General features: G+C 51.8%; 1 protein-coding gene across 2 annotated transcripts in view; it reads left to right on the top strand.

Moving 5' to 3' along the window:
* MAN1C1 (mannosidase alpha class 1C member 1) overlaps positions 1-24231 on the top strand; it is a 137171-nt gene that overhangs the window by 47689 nt on the left and 65251 nt on the right. For both annotated transcript variants that reach the window (XM_077775778.1, XM_077775776.1), the window contains exon 2: positions 3800-3896. In XM_077775778.1, the coding sequence (XP_077631904.1) occupies positions 3800-3896 (97 nt within the window). The remainder of the gene's footprint in view (positions 1-3799; positions 3897-24231) is intronic.

The following is a 24231-nucleotide window of genomic DNA, read 5'->3' as shown; positions in this document are numbered from 1 at the left end:
CCCAGTTTAATGTTTCCATCCAAAACTCAGGGGGAGACACAGATGGCAATCCTATCAAATTTGCAGATTACCCAAAGCAGACAGACACATGCACGGTGAAATTATCAGATCTGGTTTCAGGAAGAATCTGACAGCACAGAATGGTAGGCAGAGTCCTACAAGATGAAATTATTAGGGACAAATGGCAAGTCCCCGCCCATAGGATCTGGTCCAGATGTAACTAGGGAGAGTATGCACTTTGGTTTCTGCTCATTAACAAAAGCATAGCCAGCCATAACAAGTGGGCCACAGAGTCCCGGGGCACCCTGCAAAACCATTAGGGTATGTTGGCCGGCAGTTCTGGGGGACTCAGGACTCCTCCATGAGGGCAGCTGTGGAAGGAGCTGGGCTGCTCAGGTGGCCAACAGATGGCCCAGGGTGACTGGTGAGTTGACTCCCCCTGTCTGAGGTGCTCTGATATGAAGGCAGCATGAACTGTCTTCCCCATGGCCCACAGGGAAAACAGATTTGGACTGATTGAGGAAGGGCTTTGTGAAACTACAATCAAAGGGGCTGCCTGGTAAGGTGGTGAGCACCCCGTCACTGGGGGTATTCAAAGTGACGTGACAGAATCTTTTATTAAAGAACTTGCATGAGGCAGGAGGGAGCCTGGATGACCTTTGAGGTCTTAGACCTGCCTCACATGAAGCCAGGGACCATCTACCTCTACAGTCACCCAAGGGTCACCCAAGGCCTGTATCACCCACTCCAGAGTGAGATTAGCCTTTCTGTGGGTCATCCTCACCCTGTGCCCCTCACAGTCCTATGTGTCCGTTAGGACACTTGGGGGTCCACTTGAGACACACTTGCCCTCTTCTGAGTGCCTCTGTTGTGTGGAAGCCCCTCCCCTCTGACCCATTACCTGCCTCGCCCGCGATGTGTGTGGTCCACCAGTCTGCCAACCATGTGTTAAACTCTACCGTCATTTTCTTGTTCTTACAATCATTCAGCAAATATTTAGTGAGCACCTATTATGTGCCAGTCCCTAGATGAGTGTGCAGCAATGCATGGGGGTTCTGGGGACTTACCCCATAGCTGTAAGGATAGCATGACTCAGGCTGCTGAGAGCGTGGCATCAGGAATGCAGGGGAGGGAGTGGGGTGCCTGCCTTAGGCCTCCTGCCCTGCGAATTGCCCTGTGCACTGTTTCAGCTGAGATCCCAAAGAGGATAAGCACTTGGCAGGAAGTAGAGCGTGGAGCCAGGGGCACATTCCTGCTGTGGCTGTGGCCCAAACGGTAGCTCAGCACAGGACAGGACCCCTGGTTGATGCTTGCTTCAGGGACTTGAGGAAGAGAAGTAAGGACTGCCTGGCTGGGGGTCTTTTCCCGTCCCCTGCTCGTCCAGTGCCCAGGTTGAGCCACTTGTGACCCAAGATGGGAGACACATGTCCGTGTGTGTGTGTGTGTGTGTGTGTGTGTGAGAGAGAGAGAGAGACCGAGACCGAGTGCCACTCTGGTTGCTTTCTGAATCTATTCCCAAGTGGCACAGGGATTATTTGTGCCTTCGTTCCCCTCCACTCATGTGGATGACTGAGATAGCAGGCCCGGCTCCAAACGTCCCCATGTCCCCGCAGAGGCAGCTCCTCTGAGAACACCTAGATGCCCACGACTCTCCGGATTACTCTGGTACACCCACTTCTCTCTCTCTCTCTTTAGCAGGAGGGATTTGAGGGGAGGGTGCGGTCCCTCCAGACCTCTGCTGCCGCTTTCCTGTCATTTGTGTTTTACCAGCCTCCTGCTGCTCTCCTACCCACCCCCTCCCTGCTCCCAATGGCTTAACTGAGGGGCCTCCGGATAAGAGAGACTGAGGGAGGAGGCCAGTCTCCCTTAAGCACTCATACCCGGCAATTAGTTTCTGTTATTGCCAATTCGGGATAAGTAGAAAATAACAGAGGAATGGAAGTAGGACTCAAAGCCCATGCCAAGTGCCTGGCATGTGTTACCATGACATTTTCATGTATGTCACATGGGAAGCCACATCGCAGGCCAGGCGTGGGGGTGGGGTTGGTTTTCAGGGGTGGCCCACAGACCAGCAGCGTCACGTGGGAACTCAGTAGAAAGGCAGATTCTTGGGCCCACCCCAGACCTGCTGGATCAGAAACTCAAGGATGGGGCTGATAGTCGGATTTAGCAGGCTCTCCAGGTGATTTTGATGCACGCAGAGTTTGAGCACTGAGGATGGATGGAAGGAGGGGTGGTGGCCGAGGCTTGGGGGGCCGGACAGGAAGTTTTGAGGCAGAGGAGGGCGGAGGACTCGTGCTTCTCAGTCATGTGCCGGCAGGTCGGAAACCAAGCATTTCCGGCTACTTTCTTCCATGCAAACCTTTCGGATTGGGGATTAAACCTTTCAGCGAAGCAGCTCTTGCTGTTCCCATTTCGAAGAGATGTCCACTGAGGCTCTGAGTCTTGCCAAAGTCAATGCAGAGGTGAGATGAGAACCCAGGCCGCTCTGGCCCTGAAGCCTGAGCTCTTTCCGCCACACCAGCTGCCTCCTCGCCCACCTGTCGCTCAGCTGTGCCTCTGCCGCCTGCCTGGCTCCCTCCTCTACCCCGCCGTCACCCAGGCAGCCCACCACGCAGAGGCAAAAAGACAGCATCCTTGAGGCAAATAAGGGAAGCCCTGGGGGACGTGGGAGCAGGGCTGAGGGTGCCTGTAAGCCTGACTCCCTCCAGCCTCCAGGGCTAAGTGCAGCTGGGGCACCAAGGTGCTTGTGCGATGTTCCCAGAGGCCGACATGGTTGCCTTAATGTACTAAGAGCTCCTGCATGGCCCCGGGTGTCAAAGCCAATACATATTCATTGCTGCCTACAGGTACCAAGCCCTGTGCTGGGAGCCGTGGGGGAAACTGAGGCAAGCATAGTTTCTGGCTTCAAGGAGCTTCTGGTTCAGAGCCAGGGAAACAAACACTGGTGGTGACCAGCCGGGGTGCTAGGGAGCCTGGGCTGGCCAGGGTACCTCAAGCCAGGTGTTGGAAGAGTTCAGAGAGATTCATGTGGTGACTTTAGGGGACAGAACAAAGGCTTTGGGGGGCAGACCTAAGAACCACAGGGCAGTGGCTCTGTTCCCGACACTCTCACTGACTCTGGGTAACCTTGGACAAGTTACCTCATGCCTTTGCCCTGTCTCCTTATCTACAGAATGGAGTCAACAAAGCCTCACTCAGGAGATTGCCTTATTAGATTATACCAGGCATCATGCCGTGTTTCCCTTCCTTTCAGAGGATCACTTTAGGCTACAGCAAAACAGGAAGGCTTCATGGAAGAGGTAGCTTTTTGCTTTGGCACTGAAGGATGGCTAGAATGTTTTTGGTGCTTTCTGTGTCTTTAAGGAATCTGTGGGTGGACTCTGGGCTCGTGGGGTCGTCTGAGGAGAATGGCTTTCCAGGCAGCTGTGGGGAAGGAAGTCATCTTATTCAGTCTGGAAGGTTATTTTTTTTTTTAAAGCTTGTTTAGTTTTGAGAGAGAAAGAGACATACAGAGCACAAGCAGGGGAGGGACAGAGGAAGGAGACACAGAATCCGAAGCAGGCTCCAGGCTCCAAGCTGTCAGCACAGAGCCCGACGCGGGGCTCAGACTCACGAACCTCGAGATTGTGACCTGAGCCAAAGTCAGATGCTTAACCGACTGAGCCACCCAGGCAGCCCTGGAAGGTTATTTTTTAAATGTGGTCCCGAATCCTGTTGCACAGGGCAAAGCCAGGTGGCCGGTGCAGGTTGTTGGGAACGGCCGTGCTCAGCTTCTGTTTCCTGCTTTGTCTCGTAGATGATGCAGTTCGCCTGGCAGAGCTACAAGCGTTATGCGATGGGGAAAAACGAGCTCCGGCCACTCACGAAAGACGGCTACGAGGGCAACATGTTCGGTGAGTTGGTGTCTGGGAGACCCACTGCCCCCTGCTGGCTGAGTGGAGTGCAGTTTGGGCTTTTCACTCCCTGAGTTGTGTCCCTATTTCCCCAGACCTGGGCGCTCCCAAGGCCGAGTCCCTTCTAGGTTCTTCAGGCTTCTGAGCGCTCTAGATTTGGGGGACACCCTTGCGCTTCTGTCTCGCTCTACACCCGTCTTTGTATGTACTTAGCATGTGTTTTAGACCAAACACACTCAGACATGTGACTGGGGATAGTGAGCAATGGAGACCTGTGGCCGACTAGCAGGTTTGGGGCTCTGAAGGGCTCAGGTGTGGACTGGCTTTAAACCCACTCCTCCATGCGTAGCTATCAAGTGATCTGGGGTGACGTCCTAGAGAAACAGCAGGTGTCTGGTGAGGTGGGCGCGGTCGCTGCCTTTGGGGCCCTGCAGGTGCGCCTCGCATGCTGACCTGGTAGACGGACAGCACCGTGGCCCATCAGGGAGCAGCGTGGGTGCTGCCACGTGTCACCAGCTCGCGTGTGACCTGCAGCCTTGCTTGCCCGTGTCCCCTCCCTCTCCAGCCCTGGGTTCTCCTAACTCAAAAGCCTCTCTCAGCTGGAGAGACTGCAAAGTGCCTTATTGTGGGCATGACCTCACATTCCAAATTTAATACCCTTCCAGGTCGCCAGCCCCCCTGTCTGCAAGCCTTTCACAAGAAAAGCCACCCTGCTTACTTCTTCCTTGAGAGTCAGGAGCTCTCGGGGGCTGGAGACACAAACTCACACCCCGTGTTCCTTACTCTTCAGAGACACAGGCTCCTGAGGTCCAGAACCAAAGAACCATGTCAGTTGAAAAGTCCCAGGAAAACCTGTTTAATGTTTAATGTTTATTTATTTTGAGAGAGAGGGAGAGCAAGCACGTGCAAGCGAGCCAGGAGAGAGAGAGAGTGTGTGTGTGCGAGCGAGCAGGGGAGAAGGGCAGAGGGAGAGAGAGGATCCTAAACACACTCCATGCTCAGCGTGGAGCCTGACTCAGGGCTTGATCTCACGACTGCAAGATCATGACCTGATCCCGTATCAAGAGTTGGCCACTTAACCAATGGAGCCACCCAGGCTCCCCTCCCAGGAAAATCTTAAAGGCAGATATAAAGGAATGACCCCTGTGTGTATGGTCTTGACAGAAGTATTTGTGTGTGGGAAAAGGGACACAGGACTTGACTTCTTCCTGTGTCAGCATCACATCCTTTCTGGATATTCAAATAATTCACTCTGTGTTGGGGGAGGGGGGCAGGGGGAGAGAAAGAAAGAATTTGGGTAGCTGCTTATTTTTCTTAGATTATCTTAGGAATGTAGGAAAAAGGAAAAAAATATCAAAAGGTGTAAAACAGAAAACAAATAACTCATTCTGCCACATAGATGCAGCCTCTGTTGATATCTTGGTTCATTTCCTTCGAGCAGTCTTCTCTGTACTTTTTTGTTTCCCTCTGTATGCAATTTTATGTCCTCTCTGTCTCTGTCTCTCTGTCTCTCTCTGGTTTGGCTTAATGTTACATCATAAGTATTTCCCTAACTTATTCAAATTTTTTTCACCAAGAATGTTTTTAATGGTCGCAATTACTACATGGATGTGCCGTAATTCATTTAACCATCCTGCTGACATTGGACAGAAGCCGTTTCCAATTTTTTGCTATGAAAAATAATCCAGCAGTTACCATCTTTGTGCATAAAATGTTGCCTTAGCACAGATCCCTACGGAGGACTCCTGAGTCGGAGGAGAAGGGGAGGAGAGGGGAAGACAGATGTTGCTTTAACCTCCCATGTGAAATGTGCGGGTTCCTGTTTAGGAGCCTGGCTGTCCTCCTGCCCTAGGACACAGATCTTCCCCAACATCAGCCCTGGGAAAAGGTGGCTGGCGTGGGTCTCCTCAGAGTCATTGGAGCTTTGGCTCCTAGGGGAAATCAGGGCTGGAACCCCGGAGGCAGTTGGCGAAAATTCAGGGAATTGGCGGAAGTCGGGGGAGGCCGATTTCTGAAACTGTTGCTCAGACCACCCATGGGGCGGAGGGAGCACCACGGGGAGCACTGCGCAGAGGATTGGGCTAAGCCATGTCCCGTTGTGTAAAATTCCTGAGGGCTGCCGTTTGCATCTCAGCTCGTCAGCCCCCATTCAGTCACCAGACCTGATGGAGAGTGGGCGGCTAGAATGGAAAGAACCTTGGACCTTGAGGCAGAAGACCTGGGTGCAAGTCCTCATTCTGCTCTGTGTTATCTGTGTGGCCAAGTCCAAGTGACTTCCCCTCTCTGGGCCCCTGCTCATTCGTCCTTCTCTCTGGACTTCTGTGAGAGCATGTATGACCATGCAGAGGGCCCAGTATGTATGAGTGATTTACAATTCACAGCATAAGAAATGCAGTCAGCAGTTGACCAGCTGAGCCCATGGGAGGTCCTGAAGGCCCCGGGCGTCTGTCTCCCAGAGCAGCCTTAGCAGGACCCCGCGTGCCCTGTCGTCCGGTGTTTGCAGCCATCCTGGCAGTGAGGCAGTGTCTGTCTTGTGCACCAGCAAAGGAGTGGCGGTGGGTGGCTGGCTCCTGGGAAAGGAAGGTGTGCTGGGACCCAGGCACTGGACAGGGGGAGCTAGTCTCGACTTCCTCTTTCACTCCACGAGTGCTTGTTTACCGGCTCCTGGTTGTGCGGCTTAGGCAGGTTGTTCCTCTACGGGCCCAAGTTTTTCTGCACGGTCCCCGAGCCCAGGGCCCGCCTGACACACAGAGCCCGCTGGATGTGTAGTAGCAAGGACTGTGGCCACCACACGTGTGTCCTATGAGACAGAGGCTTATGGGAATGCCAAGGAGGTGGCTCTGGTTGGGAGTGGACCCACGAGGGGCTTTGAAGCTGGACTATTCCTGAAGATGGAAGGAGGCGAACTGGCTCCTGGCTTGGCTGCTTGTCACCCTGCCACTTCTTTTCCTGGACTCATGTGGGCTGCTGGGTGGCTGGGCTCTGGCCATCACTGTCTTCAGTGACTTCACTGTAAACCGAGCCCTGCCAGGAAGGTCAGGCGGCGCAGTGTCCATGCTGCCCACCTTGCCAAGTCGTTTGGACCTAGCTCTCACAGCCCCCTTCCCGGGCCTGCACGCGGGGAAGAGTGATGACTTCATGCTGGTGCCTGGCTTTGCAGGGAGAACGTCAGATGTCGAGCCTGGTGTCCTGTGCGGCATTTCTCCCTCTCAGCTGCCCACACACCCCTCCCCAAATCTGCTCTCAGTCTGAGAGCAAGACCACTGCGTGGGGTGTCTCTCAAGCCAGTATTTGTATCCGAAGCAATTCTGTATCAAAGTGGCTTCCTTTTTCCTAACATCCGGCTCAGCAGGCCCTGTCTGAAGACGTTCCCAAGGCCCCTGGGTGGTGAGCAAGGTCGCAGCCTGCTCCTTGCCTTGTGCCCCCCTTCCCCCCCCGCCNCAGGGCAGTGATCTGCCTCTTTGCCCTTCCTGAGAGAGGTCACCAGAACTTCCCTGTTAGTGACCAGCCAGGTGGTGGAAAGAGTGTGGACTTGGGATTGAAGCATGCCTGAGTAGGACCTCTGTGTTATCACTCTGTAGCCACGTGGCCTCAGACTGTGGAGTGGGGCAGGGGCCCCTGCCTCCTGGGCCCGTGGTGACGGCCTGGAGACAGACAAAGGCTTAGCCCCGAGCCAGGCCCAGAGCAGACACTGGATGGCAGTGCTCTTATCACTAGTAAGTCTCAGAGGCCAGCCTGCCCCCTGAAGGATGCATTCAAGGAGGGGAGGGAGAGGAACCAGCTGTAATGAGCAGCAGCGATGCCGTAAAGCACAGTGGCTCAGTACACAGAGGCCCAGCCTCCTTACCCATAGAAAGCGCTCTGCTAAGAGTTGGAGGACTAAACAAGCTGGCCGAGGAGCGTGGACTTGGGGGCCACACAGCTGGCATCTGCATGCTGCTCCACCACTAAGCTGTGTGACCTTGGGCAAGCTTCTTGACTGACCTCTCTGGGCCTCCGTGTCCCAGCTGTAGGTCGGGACAGCAATACTAGCTACTCATAGGATTGGTTTGAACGCTAAATGAGCTAGGCCATAGCAGTGCTCATATTCATGTCTGACATTCTTCAAGTCAGCTGATATGAGGATGACATAAGTCCCTTAGGGCAGTGTGTGCCTCTCCTATTTTGACTGGGGCATGCCCAAGGCCCCTCGGCCCAGGGGCCCACCTGAGGGCTCCGGGGCTTTCCAGGCCTTCCTTGTTTCCCCAGCTCTTGAGTGCTCCTTGCAGAGATTATGGGTGGGCAGCCCACTGGTGGCCAGCGTCCCGTGCGCACCTTCATTTGAGCAGCTGACAGAGGAATTTTTAACAGGGAAGAGGGCAGGAGAAGGTTAAGGTTCAAGGCCATGGAATAAATCAGCCTCCTTCCAGAATAAGAATTTCCGGGCAGGTAGTAAGTGACACCTTGCTTGGGTGCCAGCTGCCAGCCCTGAAGCACTTAACGAGCATTAATCCTCCCAAGAAGTCAGAGTGAGCCTGATAGCTTCATCTTCCCCTGGCAGCGAGGAAAATCAGCACAAGAGCGGAGTCTTGGGAGGGTGCCACCAGAGAGCCTCTTTGAAGGAAAGTCCTACCTCTTCATCTGAGCGTGGGGGAAACCAAGCTCAGAGAGGGGAAGGGACTTGCCCGGGGTGACACAGCATGTTAATTGCAGGACCGAGGCTTGGACTCTGGTAGCGAGAGTCCCAGCCCAGTCCTCCTTCCACCACCCACTCTGAGATCAGCTAAATGTACCAAGGCCAGATTGTCAGAGTGTGGGCCTATGGTCATGGCCAGATCGCCACCAGGAACTAGGAGTTTGCGGAGCTGTTCCAAGAGCACACTGTCGGTGGGTGGATGATTTGGGGGCTCCCTGTACATGTATCACACCAGGCACTGCAGCTGCATTCTCTTGTCTTCCTCATAGCCCTTGGAAGGGACACATTATCCATTTTATCCCCATTTCACAGATAAGGAAACCGAGAAGAGGTGACTTTTAGGACTTGCTTAGTCACACGGTTATCAAGGAGAGACTTGATCACAAGGCTCTCGGACTCCACAAACCAATCCATGAACCACTGTGCGGCCCTGTCCCCCAGTCACCACATACGGTGGCCACAGAGAAAGGAACAGGGCAGAAGGATGGTTTCAGGGCTGGTGGTGGTGCATCTTCCACTCCACTGCCCTCATGGAACCTGGAGAAGACACGTACTTCGTGGCCAGAGTCTGCAGCTGCCCGTCTCCAGGACTCAGTTTCTAGTGGACATCAGCTGAGTATTCAGGGCCTGGGAAAAAGATCAAGATTTTCCTCTTTTCTCCCAGCATAGGAAGATATTTTATCCCTGCCCAAGAATGTGAAAACACGTAAGTGCAAAATTGTCAGCATGATGAGCTAAGAGAGGTACGGATTTGAGAACCACACCTGTCCAAGCTTGAATCCTAGCTCCGCCACTTGCTAGTCACGTGACCACGGGCACGGTTCTTTCTTTCCTTTCCCTCCCTCCCTTTCTTCCTTCCTCCCTTCCTCCCTTAGCAGGGGAGGGGCATAGAGGGAAGAGGACAGAGGATCCAAAGGCAGCTCTGTGCTGACAGCAGCCAGCCCGATGTGGGGCTCGAACTCCCAAACTGCAAGATCACGACCTGAGCCAAAGTCAGACACTTAACCAACTGAGCCACCCAGGCACCCCAGGTTTCTTAATCTCTCTGCACCTTGGTTTCCCCATCTGTATGATGAGGAGAATACCGACATCACCCAGCAACCAGGAAGATCAGATAAAGTTAACGTGTGGGAAACACCCAGTGTCGCACTGGCCATGTACACTCATGAACCATAAGCTGCTGCCGCTGTTATTCTATTTGTTAAAAGATAATTGTGGAAATAAATGTGGGAATAATCACATTCCAAGGAAAGAAACAGTGCCTGGCACATCTCAGGCAGTAGGCTCTTAATAAATATTTTGGGATGAATGAATTGCCCACCGTAGCCCCTGCCTGCCCTGTTTGCCCCTAATCCCCCGTCCTGGGTTTGGCTGGGGAAGGGCTGGATCCCCCTCTGCTCACTGTTCCTCTCACTCGCTTCAGTTGCCTTGACCTCCTCCTCCATCACAAAGTGCATTTGGAATCAGCAAACTAACCCAGGAAGAGCGACGGTCCTGCTTAGTCAGGAGATCTGCCTCTCAGGCATCTTCTCTGTGGAGGATGGAGGCACTTGCGTGGCCAAAAGCAGCGCTCTCTGTGCTCCCAGCCGGCTCAGGATGACCGTGAGAGCCCCAAATTGGATTCCTCCTCTGCCCTGCGAATCCCCGATAGAACTGCCAGCCCAATCCCCATTTCGAGGGATGATTTATGGCCTTGGGTTGAGCTAAGAGGCAAAATGAACACAGCGTGATTTTCAGATCACAGGCTGGGAATGTTCGGCCTTGGCAGAGAGAAAAATCATCTTTGCCTTGTAAACGGAGCAAATATGATGTTGAAGAGGGAATAAATCCAGGTTCCAAGATGTCATTTTTACAATTGCTTTTTGGCGTGTGACCTAGTAGTGCCTTCTGCAACATGCTCAGTCTCCCCCCACCCCCGACTCCCGCCACACCCCTCCCAGTCTTACTGGGTCTTTTTGTGGGGTTGAGAGTTACTCTCCCAGTATGGCTGCCTAGGGAATTGCACACTTTGCCAGACAGTTGGTGAAAACCACCTGCTTCTGCGGTTTTCCACAGAACTCCACGTTGTTTCCGTGGGTCTTGGAGCCTGTGTCTGGGAGGCAGCATTTTGACTTTGGAGGTTCGCCTGGGCTCATGTCCTCATCAGCATTTACCAACCGAATGAACTGGGGCAATCCCGAGTTCATTCACAGAATCCCCTGAGCCTCAGTTTACTCACCCGTGGAAGGGGGTGGGGCAGGCATAGGGCACCCCAGCTCCCTGCCTGGCGTGCTCGCATCTCCCTCCTCTCCTCCCCTCTTATTGGGTAACAGAGCACATTGGCTTCTCTGGCTGAAAACACCCTATCTACTTTTTGGAGGGTTTCTTTGTTCTGAAAAACAAACACACAACACCAAGGATCCCATACTTCTTGGGAAAATCCGTGTCAGGCCACACTGCTCACGGATCTCTAGCAGGCCGTGGTGCACATTCCTGACCCAGGCTTTGAGTCTGTTTTGAGAAAGAGCTGTCGTCTTCCTTGGAAGCGGTGATGTTGCAATTGCTCAGAGGGAATGGGTCAGGCCTAAGGGCGGCGAGCAACCCTCCCGGGGAGTCACATGTGTGGGGAGCGGGGGCTGCTCCATCCAGAGGCTGGAGGCTGTCAAAGTGCAGAGGAAATGGATTAGAAGCACTGGTCACTGACCGATGAGCTTTTAGTACAAGGAGGGTGATGGGATGAAAATATTAACCCCACACGTGAAGGACGGGAAGAACTGGCAGGTGCTGGTAGGATGCTACAGCCTCATGGGGGCCTCCCTGTGGCCTTGAGTGACACATCCTTGATTTCCCGGCCACCTCCCGAAGACGAGAAAGTCTCTCAGGTCACACTGGGTCATTACCAGAGCAACTCGCTCACCTCTAAATTAGCCGGCTGGATGCTCACACTCTGCGGCCACCTACCTTCCATGGCCTGGTGCTCTGTACCCGCCTCCCGCGAAGACAGTTTTTTTCCCAAGCACTTTCTAATTAACATGCATCTTGGCTGTTTTCTTTTTCTTTTTGTTTAAAGGCTTCCCACCAGCACAGAGCATAATTTATTTCTCTAAAAAATATAGTAGCAGGTTGTTGTAAAAAGAAAACCCGAGGCCGGGAGCCTTGGGTCCCCGTCCCAGCCCTGGCGCCAGCAGCCACGTGAGCCGGCGGCTTCCTCTGGGGCCTCGTCCGGTCTTCTGTACAAAGACGCCTGTCCCTCTGTGATTCCGGGTTGGTTACCAGGATGATTTCTTTCTTTTCCTTTCTTTACCCCCACCCCCCACCCCCGAGAGGCTATTTGGGCTGTGCTGGTTCTCTTGACATCTGAAATTTTAGTAACAAGTCTTGTTCCTGTCAGGGAGAAGTGAGTCAGGGTATCTATTCCCAGAGCAAGTTGCTGGAGGCCTAAAATGATTCATATTGAAAGTGACATTCCCTCCTGGAGGCGGGGTGTTCTCACCCACTTTCCAAAGACCTTGCCTTCCTTGGAAACAAGGCTGAGCCCACAGCACACAAGCAGCCCCCTTCTCTTCACACCACATTGATGGCGAGCACTTGCCAAATCTCCCAACAAACTCAGGGACAAATAGGTATGTGAAATTCGCAGAATCGCAGACTGTCAGTGCCAGTTGGATTCTTTGAAACCATCTGGTCTGATGTCTGGAGGATGGGGAGGGAGGGACGGGAGCCGTCACAAAGACCTGACAGATAGGACTTGTGCCCTGGTCTATTCACTTGGGCCTCGATCTTTGTTTTTTTTTTTTTTAATTAGTTTTTAAAAATTGAGATGTAACTTCTACCTTACATGCAGTAAAACGCACTCATCTTAAGTGCACATCCCAATGAATTTTACATACAGGTGTCCCCTATAACTACCTTGCAGATCAAGGTAGTGTTTCCCTTGCCCCAGAGAGTCCCCACAGGCCCCCAGCCCGTCGGTAACCCCCACGGGTCACCGCTGTTCTGACTTCTATCATCTTAGATGAGTTTGGTCTGTTTTAAAATTTCACACCAGATTGTGTGTACTCTTTTATGGGTTTGCTGCTCTTCACTCTTAATTACATCATAAACAGTAGTTCATTCCTTTTCAAGTTTATCCACCCATTCTACTGCTGTTAGACATTTTTGTTTCCGGTTTGTGGCAATTGCAAGTAAACCCTGTATCCCTCCGTGGTCACTCCCCATGTCCCTCCAACCCTCCCTCCCCTGCCCGCCCCCAGGCAACCGTCAATCTGCTTTCTGTCCCTGCACAGATTTGCCGGTGCTGAACAGGTCATCTAAAAGGGGTCATGTAATATCTGATCCCTTGTGAATGGCTTCTTTCATTGGACCTAATTTTTTGAGGTTCGTCCACACTGTAGCACATACTTCATTTCCCTTATTGCTAAATAATATCCCGTTGTACGAGTATACCACATTTTATTTATCCCTTTAGCAGCTGAGGGACATTGGATCGTGTCTGCTTCTTAATTCGTTTGTCTATTACGAATACTGCTGCTATGAACGTTCATGTCCAAGTTTCTGGGTGGATGTGGGTTTTCATTTCTCTTGGGTGTTTGCGTAGGAGTGGAGCTGCTGGGTCATATGGTAACTATGTAAACTACTAAGAAACCTCCAGAGTGGTTGCCACGGGGCTGTGCCGTTTCTTGTTCCCGTTGAGGGTGACAAGCACTTCTGTACGTGATTGTTGGTGGAAACAAGCAGTCACTTGTGTTGGGATCTGCCCAGGGTTCGAATCGCTGTGTTATGCTGTATTTGTATGTTGAACTTTAGTTGGATGCTGCCAGTTTTGCAAAGTAGATAAGCTAATCGGTAGTCCCACCAGCCATGTTCGAGAGTTCTGGTTATTCTGTTATCCTCGCCAATGCTTGCTGTCCTCAGTATGCTTGATCATGGCCTCCTCCTGAATGATACTTCCCTCTTAATCAGACGCCGCCTCCCTTGTTGAAAGCCCAATCTTCTTAGGCATGTGCTCCCTGGAGCAGAGCTGCCCTGTACTGTGTCTTCAGCCCTGGTCTGGAAGGGTCCTTGTTCTTCCTGCCTTAATCTAGGAGGAATTGGGGCTCCCAGGCTGGCTACCTCAAGTGCAAATGGTCAGCAAAATCTTCTCCATTACTCCCTACTCACGCTGTCTCAGTGCCATTGGGTGACCTCTCTACTCCCTAGCCCATCCCAGCTGTGACACACAGGTCCAAAATGGCGTGAACTGGATGGACCTTCTTTCATTCAGTTACCATGCAGAAAGGGGGTGGGGAGGGGTCTTAATAAAGAAAATGTTGACGTTGGGTCAGAAGACTTGGATTCTCCAAACCCTGGCTCTACCAACTCACTGGGCAGGAGTCACATTTCTTTTCTGAGCCTCAGTTTTCTCTCCTGTGGAATGGGGAGGTTGACACCTTCTCACAGGTTTGTCACTGGGATCCCATGAGACCATTTCTTTATCTGTCTGTGATTGCTCAGTGCCAGGCACTATTCTAGACACGGGGAAGCAGCAGGGGGCGAGACCGATAGATACCCGTGTAGACCTCACAGGCTAGTGGGGAGACAAATACATGAATTTACAGTTTCAATTAAGGTAGTACAGGTGTGAGGTACACAACTCACACCAAGTGCTCTTTAATTCCTTCTTGGAGGGATGGGCTTCAAAAAAACTTCCTGGAGGAGGTGGCCTCTACACTGAGACCCAAAGCATGAATGAAGAAGCGTAAGAGAGGGGTCATGGGCACAGAAACATGAGGGCAGCAGCCTAGAGGGGAGATTGAGTGAGACCATGGCCCTTGAGGTCTAAAGGCTGTTCAGTGTGGCTGGAGCAGGTAGGGGTGTGGTACGAGACCATACTCGAGCTGTGCTGCCACGAATGTAGCTCCCCAGCGTTTTCTCCTTCCCCCGAACCTCACGAACCAGGAGACCTGGTTTCTAATTGCTTCTCAGCCACCAGTCTGCTCTGTGACCCAGACAAGGCCCCCTCTTTCTGTGAGCTAATTTCCCCATCGTACAGCATTGGGCGTCTGGCATATGGTGTCTCCTGTTGCTTCCCAGTCCTAAAATAGCAGGTGATTGGGCTACCTTGGGGTGTGTTTCACCCTGGCTGATGAAAGCCTGGTGTGGCCGGGTAGGCAGTGAGCTCAGCAGCGGGGGCAGAGGTGCGGCACTGGGCACGGGTCTGAGTGAGGACCCGGGAGTGGCCACTTCCCTGGGAGGACTTCCCTCTCCCCAACCCCTCGGCGCCTCTCAGGCCAGCAGATCCGTTCCCTGCTGCACTATGGGCTGCTCTCCCCAGGCATGAGAACCAGGCAGGGATCAATAGAAATTGCTGAGAACTTCTGAAGAGGGCATGGAGGAGGACAAAGAGACCCGGAAGTGTGTTGTCAGCACAATTTAGGGCTAATACTCAAGTTTGTTTTTCTTCTCATCAAATCTGAAAAGCAGTTTGAAATCCACTGCTCTTGTTTTGTTTTGGTTTTTAATGACTGGATAAAAGCACAATTGCATTTTCTCCCCCAATAACTTTGAATTCTGGGAATAGACCATGTGGGGATAATTGCTGTTGTCTAATCCTGCCGATGGCCACGCAAATGATGAGGACGGGGAGGAAGGGAGCCATGGTGGCGGTGGCGACAGAGGCCCTCTGCCTGCTTCTTGTCCAGCCAGCAGGGCTCTCCGCTCCCCAAATAACACTGTTCCCGAAATAGCAGTTGCCCAGAAATGCATCTGGATGTTGTTTTGCAACAAGTAACTGATCGAGTTGCGGGGACGTGGAAAGTTCCAGTTACTTAAGTTTTAATTCAATTCCACAACTTTGTATGGAGTGTGCCAGGCTCTGAGCTGGGGATGGAGCAAGGAAGAGAGCACGAAGTGAGCGAGATACCACGAGCTCATCGGAGAGAAGCGTAAGGTTCCTGAATGTCACCAGTGCATCTGAGAGTCTTATGCGAGGGGGCAGATTCTTGGCTGCCAGCATTGCTCAGCGGGTAGATTTTGACAGACATCACTGAAATCTCTGTTACAGGTGGGGGAGCAGCACGGGCCAAGCCTAGGAGGCCATGCTGGGGAGACTGTTGGCACTAATCCAGGGAGGGGTGCGGCTGGTGGGGGCTCCCAGCACCCAGAAGCCAGCACCCAGCCAGGCACCCAGGTCTGCTCAGGGCTGACTTCTTCATTAGACAGCACTCAGGGCTCACAGAAGTATTTTCATTTTAATGTCTTTGAAAATCCGAAAAAATGAATATAATAATGGATTCACCCTGGATTATATTCATTTTCATACAAATGCAATTGTAAAAGATCATTTTTAAGATATGTTTTATTTTATCTATTTTTAAATGTTTTAAAATGTGTATTTTTGAGAAAGAGACAGAGAGGGACAGAGCATGAGCCGGGGAGGGGCAGAGAGTGAGAGTGAGAGAGAGAGAGAGAGAGAGAGAGAGAGAGAGAGAGAGAGAGACAGAATCTGAAGCAGGCTCCAGACTCTGAGCTGCCAGCACAGAACCTGATGCAGGGCTTGAACTCACAAATTGTGAGATCATGACCTGAGCTGAATTCAGATGCTTAACTGACTGAGCCACACAGGCGCCCCAAGATAATGTTTTTTAAAGGCAGTAGGGTCCACAAAAGTTGTGATGCAGCCCCACCTCTGTGGCTGTGTCTTCCTTGCCAGGTGAGGGTCCTAAAAGCCTGTGCCCTCCCTGATTTTGTGGGAAGGATTCCTTCCTTCTCACTGTTGTCGAGAAAGTGGGTGCATAAACCCACCGGGTCTCCATCTCCATTAGTGCGGGGCGGGAAGGGCACATCCCCAAGGGCCCACCTGCTTGTGTGGCTACCTTCCGGGGAGTCTCACTTACTCCCCTCGGCACGTCTTTGAAGCAGGTGTTATTAGGATGAGGAAACCGAGGATCCGAGAGAAGGAACTGGCCCAAGCCTGCAAAGAGGCAGAGCAGCAGTTCAAACCCAGGTTTGCCTACCTCTGAAGCCCGCACGTCTGGATTCCTCTGCCTCTGGAACTGGGAACCCCCCACAGGCCAGGACTTCCCGCATAACCTGCCTGGTGCATCCCTAGGATGACATTAGGCCCGGATGGTGCTTCTGGGGCCTCCTGTCCTGGATGAATGGCAAGGAAGGGTCCGTGTGTGTTCATGGATGAAAAGGAGGCTGTGACCTTCTTCTGTCCACACCCCTCAGCCTCTGTCCATTGCATCCCTCTTCTCTAAGTTAAAAGTAAGGCCTAGGGGGTGCCTGGGTGGCTCAGTCAGTTCGGCCTCTGACTTTGACACTGACTCAGGTCATGATCTCACTGTTCATGGGTTTGAGCCCCGCGTCGGGCTCTGCGCAGACAGCTCAGAGACTGGAGCCTGCTTCAGATTGTGTCTCCCTCTCTCTCTGCCCCTCCCCTGCTCGCTTGCGCGCGCTCTCTCTCTCTCTCTCTCTCTCTCTCTCTCTCAAAAAAAAGTAAAGCCAAAAAGTTACTTGTCTTCCCCAAACTAAGGAGGACAAAATCCCAGATACCCCAGAAGAGGCTATTACATGACACTCCCCTCTAAGAGGGTGTCACAGGGGACTGGCTGGACTGGAAAAGCTGTCTCTCCTGTTACTGCCCACGTCTAACACGGGGGTCATTCTTTCCACTGGCTGTATGGCCTTCCTCTGAAGAGCCTTGAGCTGAGCCCAGACCAGCATATACGTGCAAAAGCAGGTCCCTCAGCAAATGAGATGTGCCCTCTGGGCTCCCTCAGCCTCACGGTCAGGATGCAAAGCTGGGCAGAGACGATTCCCCCCAGAAACATCCCAGAGCCTGCAGCTCAACCCACGGACTGGGGAGGAGGCAAAGTCCCTGAGGCAGAGTCCTGGTGATTTGGGAAAGTTGTGCCAACTGGATAGGGGTGTAGGCTTTGGCTCCATTGCTGTGTGACCTTGGGCAAGTGAATTAACCTCTCTGGGCCACAGTTTCCTCTCCTGGAAAAATGGTGCCTATTTCATAGACTGGTTGTGAGAATTCAATTAGTTAATACATGTGAGGGACTTGGAGTAGCACCAATAAATAGTATATGCTGCCACCAGCATCATCATCGTCATCATCATCACCATTAATATTGTCAGAGCTGTCCGGGGAAGCAATGATTGTCTTGTGACTTTGGACAAATACATTTTTCCCACCCCACCCTGGGATAGTTTCACTATCAACAACATGAGCCGCTTGGGTCAATTAATGGCCCTTAACCAGGGAAAATACCAGAATCCCCTGCCTGACTTTTGCAAACATAGATTTCTAGGTTCCATCTTCCAAAATGCTGGTCCAGTCGAGTGTGTAGCCAGCACAGGGGTCTGTGTTGATGGTTCTGATGCACAGCCTGGGTTAGAAACCACAGGACCCTCTTGGGCCTACAGTCCATCATTCCTGAAGTGATTCCCGCCACCTCCTCTTCCCCCCGGCCCCCCACCCATAGCCCTGTGAGTCCAGGTAATGCCTCTGGCAAGGATGAGTCCCCTTGGGTGCTGAGTCTGCCATGTAGGTGAGCTCCCACACTATTGGATGTGGCCACCCCACCCCCTACCCCCCGGTTCAGCAGGAAGGCAGCCAGGGCCTGAGTCACCATGTGAATGAGTCCAGCGTGTCGAGGGTCTTCCGTTCAGCAGATATTTGATGAACATGACATTTACAAATGGCAGGCAGAGCCGTCTTTTGGAGGGGGTACCTTCCGTTCAGGTGGGAGCTAATCCTCCCTGAGGTAACAGGATATTTTTGGTGTAGCTTTGAGCTGTTTCTGAAGTGTGGTTGAGGAAGGGCTGGGAGCGTGGATGTGTGTCAGCCCGGATCCCTGCATAGCCAAGAGGAGGATTTCGATGCTTTCAATAAAAAGCCTCAGAAGAGCTTTATTATCACCAATGGCCCGTCTTCTTCGGCACTGGTGGGTCCCAAATTCCCTCCTTCCCTTGCTGGAGCTCGCTGTACTGCCCAGCCCACCTGCAGCCCCCACCTGGCCCACTGACCTTGCCCCTTACCCTTCAACATATCCCCACTCCCTTCTCTGACCAGTTGGATCCAGCCTGGAGAGTAGGAAACCTCGGCCCCTTTCTCTCTCCCATAGCCGAGGGGCAGAACTACCTCTCTGTCCGTCCATTCCCTTGATCTTTCTCCCTGCCTCCAGTCCCCCACGCTCCTTGTGCAAGGTAAATTGGATCTGTGTTCTCTTTGAAAATCCTGCTCTGTGGACAGAAGTGCTTCCTGAAGGCAATCACGGCCTCAGACTGGCGCTTACGTCCAGTGTCGGCACCGGGCACGGCGCAGATGCTGGAAAGGGCAGGCAAGCACATCAGCCCGACTCCTGCCTTGAGACTCCATCCCAGGGCAGCGGGGTCGTGCTGCCCTCCATGGGGGAGCAGAGGCCAGCAGGCCGCTTGCTAGAGCATCTCAGTAGTTATTACAGCTTACACGTTTAGCTGCTTCAGTTTGGCATGTGTCTTGAGGCGCTGGGTAAGCATCTTGTCAACTTCAGTACAGCTGACAAAGTTATGACATAAAGAATGTTTGGACTTCGCAGTTCTCCCTGACCTCCAGCCGATCCTGTGAAAGTGTCCCTCCTCCTTCCAGAGAGCTGATTTGGGCCCCACATTTTCTCATCTCCGCAGGAAGGGTCTCTTGGCAAGGTAAAATAGAAGTTTGTTGTCATTCTGATACCCTGATTTCCTGTTCCCTGAGGGGAAGTCATGTTTCATGTCTGATTTGTTGCTGACGGTCAAGGTTGGTGTCCCACAGGATGGAGCGACGGGGAAGGACAGCTGGAGACACGTTCATTTTTAAACTACTCTTCTTAGACACTAAACCTTGAAACGTGGGGCTTTCCCTCTTCTCATGGCTGCCGTTCTCTGGGTCTCTTCTCAGTAGGAGATTGATGAAGTTGGAACAAATCCCTTTATCCATGTTGGGATTATCTGAGTGTGAAAATCCTTTTCTACCCTTAAAGTTACTCCATCTATTTTTTCCCTTTTTGGAGGGAAAATGATAAATGTAATACACACCCGTTGTAGAGAAATAGGAAATTACAAATAAGAACCAAAAAGAAAAGCTCCTGAAGTCCCACCACCCAGGGATGACTCGCAATCTCATGGGCGTCTCCAGATATGTCTCCATGGAAATGAATAGATATAAATATTATTATTTTTATGTTTATTTATTTTTGAGAGAGAGACTGAGAGAGCACAAGCAGGGGAGGAGCAGAGAGAGAGGGAGAGGCAGAATTCAAAGCAGGCTCCAGGCTCTGAGCTGTCAGCCCAGAGCCCGATGTAGGGCTTGAACTCACGACCTGAGCCGAAATCAGACATTGAACCAACTGAGCCATCCAGGTGCCCCGATATAAATATTATTTTTACATAAATAGAATCACACAATCAATACTGTCCTGTGATCTTCACTTGGTATTTCGTGATCACCTTTTCAAGCTGCTAAACACTAAAAACACCTATATTGTCATATTTAATGGCTACGTGTTATTCCATTGTGTGGATGGACTACACATGTGTGTACATGAGTGTATTCTCCCACATACACATATGTTGCATAGATTTTTTCTTATTCCTCTTATAGGACATTTTGGCAATTTCTGATTTTTTGCCATTCTAAGCACTAGTAAAAAGAATTTCCTAATTCAGCTCACTAATCTTTACATACTTCTCCTAATGTTTTCTCCGGATCAGTGTTTAGAACAGGACTGGCTGACATGTTCAAGCATTTACTACACGTCACCCTGCTGAGCATGTTAAATACACTATTTCTCGAATCCCACAAATGATTCTGTACGGAAGCATCTTCATTTTTACAGATGAGGACACTGAAGCCAAGAGAGGTTCTGGACCTTGGTCAGGATCACCCAGTGGGCAGACTGCAGAGACAGGATCGCACCCCAGGGTCTCCGACCCCAGAAGTCTCTGGTACAAAATGTTAGGTCTGCCTGGCCTCCCGCTGTGTGGTGTGAGTGTCCCCTACTTGCCCTCCCCCAGCTCTGTGACTTCCTGGCCTCAGAGTTCCCTCATACCCACAGTCACATAATAGGAACAGGAAAGGAAGACTTGGTGGTGGCTATGACCTAGCTGTGGCTCTCAGGCCCTGGGAGGTGCCTCCTAGGGAACCATCCAGGGCCAGGCAGTTGAGGCGACTGGAGGCCCATGTTAGGGGAGCAGGGAGTGTCTCTGCATGACTCAGCAGGCTGGGCTGGCCTGCGGGCTGAGCTGGGCTCTTTCTAGAGCAGGTTCCTCGCAGGAGCGGGGCTCTGGCCTGGGGACTCCTCACAGGCCACTCTGGGGACAGTCGGGCCTTGGGCGGGAGTGCCCTGAGAAGAGAAGGGGGTGAGTGAGGCAGATTCCAGGGTGGGGGACTTGGAGGTTTGCTGCTTGACTGGGCGAGTCCAATGCCAGAGCCCAGAAGGAGGGGCCTGTTTTGCAGGACTCACCAGTGAGCACTCGGACAGGTTTGTGGCCCTGAGCTGAGAGCAGGGTGCTCTTCTCGTGACCCTCACTTTACCCAACTCATCTCTTTGGGGGTAACCAGATTCTAGCTGCCTTGGACTTCCAAGCTCTGCCCTGGCTGTGGTATGTAGGCAGATCAAGGCAGAGCATCTCCAAGGAGCAGAGGCTCAAAGATTCCTGCCTCAGCCACCTTGCAGGGAAAGTGTGCCTGGGCCCAGCCGCAGAGCCGGAGGGGGGGGCCCTGCCCTGCACTCGGCCCAGCTCACTCCTCCTGATTTATCCAGATTGAGCTTGATGATCCAGACTCATATTCATTCAAATAATCACATGAGTTATTTCTGCAATTTAGGTCTTCGAATAAGTGTACTTGGTTGCTGAATATGTGATCAGCCACAGATTTCTCATTCTTTAAAACCCAGGGAGCGGAAATGCCAATATAGAAAGCCATCATACAACGGCAGAGATTTCCAAAGCACGAAAATCAGGCCGCTCCAAGCTCCAGCCCCTGAGCCTCCCTTCCCGCTGCCACTTGGCCCATCAGTGCTCCTTGCAGAGACCGGACTGGGGGGCTGTCTCTGTAAAATCCCTGGGGGGTGGATGACAATCAATGGATAATCTGCTCACATTCTTTTTACTTAACCAGAGAATTGGTTTGCCTCTAAAGTAACAGGATCTGGCGGAGAAAATGCAGTTGAGGTCTTCAAAAGGGTGTGGGTCGACTGGGAAAAGCCGCTGCGGGCTTTGAGGTTGAAAAAGGTCAGTGTCTGTTCTTGCTGCCCAGAACTTCGCTATAACCTTGAACACTTTCACCTCTTCCTCCTCCTCGTCATCAGCACGGTCGTCCCCACCAGGGTCCCTGAAGCAGGGAAGCGGCCCCTGGACAGGACTGCTTACTCACACTTTCACTTACGGATTTACTGGGCGGTGTTGAAGTCCTGCCGAGTTCCCACTACTGGATTAGACCGGCAGATTTCAGAGAGAAAGCAGACCTGGGCCCTGCCTTTCCGTTGCTCATCCTCTCACAGGGAAGGCAGCTGCAAACAGCTAAGATGCGGGTGTGGGTAATGGGGGCCTGCAGGTCTCTCCCCATTGCAGACACTGCCATCTGCTTCTCATTGGCAGGTGATTGGATGGACTGAGTCAGGAGTCTCGAGCTGGCTATTGAGGGGAGTCCATTCCGTTTGTTTCTCTGTGAGCCGCTCAGAAGCTGTAAACTGCAGTGGCCAGAGCTTGGTTGGTGGAGAAGGTGTCCCAGGAACTGGTACAGCTACAGTGTGTACCTCAGTTGGGTTCTTCTGGTTTCCCTGAGGCCAGTAACACTAACTCGCACCCCAAAGCACGGAAGGGATGAAGTTCTCCAGCCAAAATGAATATTTGGGGGCAGAACCCGACAGCATGGCCTAGAACTATAAGATGTACTAGAGCCATCGTTCCAAGACCACCTCGCATCCTTCTAGAACGACAGTCTCATCTTGTTTGACCTCAAAATTTATGTGGTTAAAAACAAGAACCCAACCAAAAGCCACTGGAAGGACACAAGTGGCTCTCTTTCACGGTGGCCCTTGGGAGAAGCTAGCTCACATTCTCCGAAGCTGCCCGGCCTCAGGCAGCTTAGCCTCCGGAGTCAGTGCCTCAACCATGCATTATTGCCTCCTACTGATTTGTCGTCACTCACCAGACTGGGACTCCAGTAAACCCTGTTTCTAGAAAGTAGGTCCCTGCCTGCTGCTGTGGAGATTCAAAACATGGTTTGGATTTTGCTTTGCCATTTGTAACTATCATTTCATTGGGCACATCATTGGCTTTCCTGAGTTTGTTGCCTCCTCTGTAAAATGGGTGCAGAACCATCTCAGCTTGTTGTGAGGAGATGACACACAAAAGCTCCCACCACACCTTATTTATGAGAGGATATGAGATGTATAGTAGAAAGAGCACTGGATTGAGTCAGGCAGGAGGCCTATGAGAGCCTAGGTCAGGAACTCACCTCTCGGACCTCAGTTTCCTCATCTGGAAGATGGGCAGACGATTTCTTAAATCTGGTTAATCTCAAAGGATTAGGGTTAGAAGGATTAAATAAGAAGAATCCCATGACAGTATTTTTTATTTTTAAGTAGGCTCTATGTCCAGTGTAGGGCTTAAACTCAAAACCCTGATATCAAGAGTTGTATGCTCTACCAACTGAGCCAGCCAGGCACCCCAACAATATTTTTTAAATATAAAATGTTGGACAACTGCTGATGTGATCTTATAACCTTGAGGCAGTGGGAATTCAGTGGGAAATCAGTACCAAGGGGCCACTGTCTTGGAAAGCATCTGAGAAGGTCGTGGGTAAATTATTATATTCAGCTCCTACTGGGACTTGGGCATGTGTATTTTCCTAGCCCAGGAGAGTGGGAATCCATAGATCTGCTCAGCTGAAACACAGCCAGTGTCCATCGGACTGAGTAACCCCAGGTCACTAAGCAAGGGAGGGCTGGACCGGATGGAAGATCATCTTGCCTCCACCAAATAGCACCCATCTTAGTCATTTGGGGCTGCTATAACAAAAATACCACAGATGGAGTGGCTTAAAGAACAAACATTTATTTCACACAGTTCTGGAGGCCAAGAAGTCTAAGGGTAAAGCACCAACAGATTCATTGATCAATGGTTGGCTTTCTGGTTCATAAACATCTGTCTTCTCTCTGTGTCCTCACATGGTAGAAGGGAGGAGAGAGTTCTCTGGGGTCACTTCTATAAAGGCATTCAGCCCATTTCTGATGGCTCTACCCTTATAATCTAATCACCTCCAAAAGGCCTCACCTGTTAACACCATCCCATTGGGGGTTAGGATTTCAACAGATGAAATTGAGGGGGGGTTGGGGGGCACATTCAGCCCATAAATGTACCTTTCAGTCGGGAAAATCCCTAGGTTTCCATGTTCTAGGGGGGAATAGGCTTTCCCACCTTAGAAACAAAAGTCAGGTATGGGTGGCAGTGCATGGTGCTTTGATTATTCTGAGATGGAAGTGACATTTCCTGCTCCCAAAGAGAAGGGGACACTTGGGAACTTAGTGAAGCCTGTAGCAAAAGTGACCAAAGACCAGGCAGGCTGGTTGAGTTTAGAAAAGTCCAGTTGGACCACCTCCTTATATTGCGGTCATAACAGCAACAGCACTAGAGTCTCCATGCCAGCATATCGTAGCTGCTCCG

The sequence above is a fragment of the Crocuta crocuta genome, unplaced genomic scaffold (assembly GCF_008692635.1).
Source record: "Crocuta crocuta isolate KB4526 unplaced genomic scaffold, BGI_CrCroc_1.0 scaffold127, whole genome shotgun sequence".
In the NCBI taxonomy this organism is placed as follows: Eukaryota; Metazoa; Chordata; class Mammalia; order Carnivora; family Hyaenidae; genus Crocuta; species Crocuta crocuta.
Note: the sequence above shows the minus strand (reverse complement) of the source record. Positions and strands in the feature narration are given on the sequence as shown.